We start from the raw sequence: 5,446 nt of genomic DNA, 5'->3' as shown, positions 1-5,446 counted from the left end.
ATTATTAATTTTTTTTTTTTTTTTTATGATTGTGTGTTTCAAACATTTTTTATATTCATGATACCTACTAGAACCCTGTTCGGACATATTTCTGTAAGTTACAGGTCTACAATTAAAAAAAAAAAATTCATGAAAACCTGTATCGCTTTTGTAACAGAAATCTAGACCTCAGTGTAACACCCAGGTGGTTAATAAACAGGATTTTTTATAGCGTAAACAAATTAGGCAGCTATATACATTAAATAGGGTTGCGTATATTGCATAGCAATGCATTCTTCTGCTGTTTTGACAACAGAGACTGTTGCTAGTGGGTTTAGTTCACCCTTTCTCAATGTCCTAATGTTTACGCTGCCTTCTGGACGCAACACGAAGGGTTTACTGTATTTATGTGTATATTTATTATTCATTTTTAAATTTCTGTTCTTTCTCATGTACTATTTTACAGGTTTAACAAAAAAAAAAATTATCTCAAGGGACACTAGTCCAGCTGTCTAGCTGTTAATTTTAGCCAAGTGGTAAAGTTAACTTCCATAAAGAGACACTAAAAGAGGAACAAAAATGAATTTTTTTATAAATACATTGTTCTTAAAAGTGGAACTTTCATTTACAAAAATACATTTTTGAACAAGAGTGTTCTAATGTGGGAATTTCAATGGCTAAACCATTATATTTAAAATCAATCATTTAATTATAACCAAAAAAAAAACTAAAAAAAATAAAATTAATAAAACATGACGTATGTTCATAAAGAACAATTTAAAATTATCTGCATAGTTACTTTCTCCTTGAAAAAACTTCCACATTAAAACAATGGTTTTGTATAGAAGGGAGGAAAGAGTATCCTTTATTCGTTTGACACGTTTCACAGCACTGAGGCTGCTTCTTCAGGAGTAAGAAAAATAAGATACACTGAACAGATTATATATCTTTTGGTAACAGGAATCAGTTGTACCAAAAAATGCATGCAACATCAACAGGGAGTAGACACCAGCCACCCAGCTGCTTCAACGGACTTCAATGGATTTTAGGAAGCAAACAATGGTGGAACTTTTACTTACTTTACAAGACTGTAATATTAAATTCCTGGCATGTTATAATGTATATCATACATGCATATTTGAGGGAATGTCAGATGCCCTGTTTTATAAATAGAGCTCTTTGAGTTCCATCTAGTAAGTATGCTTAGACTAAGGTGACGTGGTCTGCTGCAGGCTGGAGAAAGCATTTTCTTAGAGCCAGTCAGGTGGGCGTCAGGAGCACGCAATCCTGTGTAGTGCAGAACCTTAAGGAACCAAATGTGACATTAGGGAAGCAGTAAATAGTACTTTTTAATCCCCCCCCCCCCCGACAATTGTGGTGCGCATACTATGCAAAGGTATATAGTTTAAATGCACAAAATGGTAAAAAATGTTTTTCCTAAAAATTTCTTTACTTACCTGTCTTTTACTTCATTCATACCCCTAAGTTGCAGCACTGCAGCATTAAACAAATAAAAATGCATTTTTTTTTCAAATATTTGTTAATTTATCTGCTTGTTAACTATTGTATATCGAAATTTCGAAATTAGATCTGATTACAATTTTCTTTTAATTTTTTTTACAATTTTTTTTTGACATAAAAAGCTTTAATTGTTTGTGTTCAGTTTGTTTGCTTTTATTCATTTTTTATAAATAAAAAAACACAATTTATGTTAAGCCTCAGTTTATTTTATATGTTATGCTTGTTGTACAGGAAACATAATTTTAGCATCATTGTAAATGTGACAAAAAAGAATATAGAAGTGGTTGTTTGTTAGAAAAAATGTCCACCGAGTAAGTAAATAAAACATGTATAAAATGAATGTTGCAAGATAACATTACCAAGCAAAAGCATTTTTTAATATATATATCTTCATAAATGTTTTTTTCTGGTATTTATATGTAGGCGCTAAATTATGCTGAAGTGCGTTAATATACAGTTTTGTTTTTTTTTGCATTTATCCTCATTTCAGGTTGCTTGAAATACATTATGAATAGAGATTAAATATATCCCATGTGATGGAAAAATCCTACTTGGACTGGCCTGGAATGGATGCACTCATTGGAGATCTTGAGATTGGAGATGTCTCTCTTGTTAGGTGGCATCCCAAATATTTGGATTTCCTATAACTTCCTCTACTAGTGAAAATGCCCACAATGACGAACAAAGGGATATCAACTCAAATGGAACTCAGCCATAGCAATCTTACTTTTATCTTCATTCCAATGCTTCTATTATTTTAAATAAATACATTTTACATTCCTAATGCAAAGATTATAGAGAGAAAAATTCGAGCTTCTATTAATAAGCAGTGAAAGTAATATTTACTGGTGGAATATTAGTTACTGCCATTGAAACATATAGATCTGGTGAATTCTCCACCAGAAAATGTTTCAAAGAATGTTAGATTCAATGATCTATAAATAAAATCTATTTTTTTATGGAATAAACATATTGTTTTCTTTTTTTATATATTTTTTATACTAGGTGGAATTATTCCCGATCCTTTTACTTTCTGTAAACTGTTGCATCCTAAAGTAGGCAGAAACTGCAAAGATCTAGGTGGCAACATTTCAGGCACATATTATGAGACAGTCAGCAATTAAACCGACAATCAATGCTTTTTCAACCCCAAGGTTGGGGTGTTTGAAGGATTTTGTCTATAAGTCAGTGTAATAAATGTTTTTGTATTTAAATCTGGTCTGATCACAATAATATAGCATTTGGGAAAAAATATACAAACAAGGATTCCTACATTTGAAAAAATGATTGCAAATATCTCTACAAGCACAGTGTTTTTCCCTGTAACACTCATATAAGCTGGGATAAAAGTGATCCAGACACTGCAGAACACCAACATGCTGAAAGTGATGTGTTTGGCCTCATTGAAACTATCTGGTAAGTTTCTAGCCAGGAAAGCCAAAATAAAATTTACAGCTGCTAGAAGCCCCATGTAACTCAACAAGATGGAAAATGCCACCACGGACCCTTCATTACACTGAATGATTATTTTGTCTAAATATGAGTAGGTATTCATTTCTGGGAAAGGAGGGGAAATGGATAACCAAATCAAGCAAATTAAAACCTGAGTAAATGAACAAATAAAGACAATAGAGTGAGAATGTTTTGTTTTATTAATTTTGCTCCAGAGGCTTCCAGGTTTGGTGGCTTTGAAGGCCAAATAGACCATTGTAGTTTTGACTAAAATACAGGACAAAGTCACTGAGGAGATGATGCCATATGAGGTCTGACGAAGCAAGCAGGTGACTTGTACTGGACGATCTATGAACAAAAGTACGCCAAGGAAATTCAGCATGATGGAAACCAGAATAAGGAAACTCAGGCTTTGATTATTAGCTTTGATGACCGGAGTGTCTCGGTTTACAATAAAGATAAAAAGGATAATTAATGTTTTAATAAAATGCATCATGCAAATGATTAAGACAACAATTGATATTTGATCATTGGTATAGGAAAGAAAATCAGTTGGTTTTGGAACACACTGGTTCTTATCGTTTGGCCACTGGTCCTTAGGGCACTTGATGCATGATCCTTTGTCTAGAAAAAAAAGGTTAAACGTATCTGTTATTTATTTTTGAAAAGAGTATCAGCAATGAAAATGAATGAGTTTGATGTGTAAAATGAATGTGTGTACTTGTGTGGCGCACTTGCTACACGAAAATACGCGCCGAAATACGAGCTGCATTACTGAGAGCTGGGGACTGAGTGCTAGTACACTTGCCTGCGCTTGCCTGCCGGCTTCCAGCATAAGCAGTGGGGTTAAGAATACACCAATTAAGGAGATTACTTTTCAGCTGCCTGATTTAGGAGGATCTGTTAGGCTCTGTCAATGGTGATGTCATAGCACTTAATTAGCGCACCCCTGCTCCCTGTTCTGTGTGCACTTACATCCGTTACAGGTCAGTTTGATTCTTTAGTGCTTGATCTTTTTTTTGTGTAAGTGCTACATTTTTATGTTACATTATACTCTCATCAAACTAGTTATGGTTTCTGTTTTTCAGCAATTCTTGAGCAATGTTTTGTCATTGTTTTCCACAAATAATTAGTACAAATGTATGCATGGTTTCCACTCCAAACTGCTACTTGACCCCGCTTGTTGCCTTTGTTCCATTCTCATAGTCTGATTGTCACATATTGTTATTTGAATGTATTATGTACATATTCTTTTTATGAATACATTGTCATGGCTTTTCTTTCTTTCTTTTTTTTTTTTTTTTATTAGTCTGACATTTGCTGGAAAAACTTTTCCCTTTAACATACTTCACTCATGTTGATTTGCTGCCACTGTTCTACACAACTCTTCTGTTCATTTGTAGTAGTGTTATAGGTTTGTTTGTGCTGTGCTGCCTGATCTTAGCACTATTGGATACAAACACACTTCCACTTTCTGGCCAACAGGTTGTCAATTACCTGTCCAGCTTGGTTGCATACTCATTCTTACACACCTGATGGTAATGGAAAGAGGTCCAGGTTGCCAAGCACAACATCAAACCACATTGATGGTATGAACTGATGGTATGTTGTTGCTCAACCTAATTTTGCTCATTAAATACTGGATTGTATGGATTATTTAGGGTTTTTTCAATTTGAATAGTACTAGTATATCAAACTTCCAGGGACAAATAGACTTTGTGGCAAACATATTGTCTTGTTTTTCCAGCCTTTCAGGGTTTTTATAAAGGTTTGAATGCCATTTTAGACCTTGGCCCACTATATATTTACTTCCTCACCACATAAAGATGGATTCCTCCTTTAACCAGAGGCAATATTATCCATGAATGTTGCTTTGAGTCAAGCCCATTATATCAGAAATCATAGGAAGAAATAGTCAATCTTTGCAGTTTGAAGCATATTAAGCAATATGCCAAAAAGGCCTTCTTTGTCTATTTCTTCCTATAATTTCTCTTTTACATGTATATGTACACACATATAAATGCATACATACATATACATATATTGATGATGTACATACATGAGTGCACATGAAGCAAAACAAACAATCTACACAAAAATAAAAACTTACCCGAATGAGGATCCTTCTCTGCAAAAGTCTACCTGTGTCTTTCAACTGATAAAACACAATTCAGGCGCACATAGCGGGTCCGCCTTGGCGCACAACAACGCACATCACACTCCTGAGGTTTAGCACACAACTATGCGCATCAAACAACTAAATTTTAATAAGATAATTTTGCTGTTTCTAGCCTTTCAACAATTCATAGAAAGTAACTGCTTAAAAACAATTACAATTGATCACTCAAATTTAAAAGTTCCTGGGAGATTGTAAAGGAGATCATATCAAAACAAACCCCCCAAAAACAAACAACCACAACATTCTTAACCACCTAGCCGTTATGCCTGTACGAAGGTCGGGCAAAAAAAAATGGCTAGGATGGTTAACCCCGTA

The 5,446-nt window shown here is 34.1% G+C and overlaps 1 protein-coding gene across 1 annotated transcript in view; it reads right to left on the bottom strand.

Annotated features, from left to right (window-relative positions):
* Nucleotides 1-2,632: 2,632 nt before the first annotated feature.
* LOC140327520 (vomeronasal type-2 receptor 26-like) overlaps nucleotides 2,633-5,446 on the bottom strand; it is a 24,930-nt gene continuing 22,116 nt past the window's right edge. Inside the window, exon 5 of the mRNA XM_072406910.1 lies at nucleotides 2,633-3,576. Within this exon, the coding sequence (XP_072263011.1) occupies nucleotides 2,633-3,576 (944 nt within the window). The remainder of the gene's footprint in view (nucleotides 3,577-5,446) is intronic.

Source organism: Pyxicephalus adspersus, chromosome 3, assembly GCF_032062135.1.
Source record: "Pyxicephalus adspersus chromosome 3, UCB_Pads_2.0, whole genome shotgun sequence".
Taxonomy (NCBI): Eukaryota; Metazoa; Chordata; class Amphibia; order Anura; family Pyxicephalidae; genus Pyxicephalus; species Pyxicephalus adspersus.
Note: the sequence above shows the minus strand (reverse complement) of the source record. Positions and strands in the feature narration are given on the sequence as shown.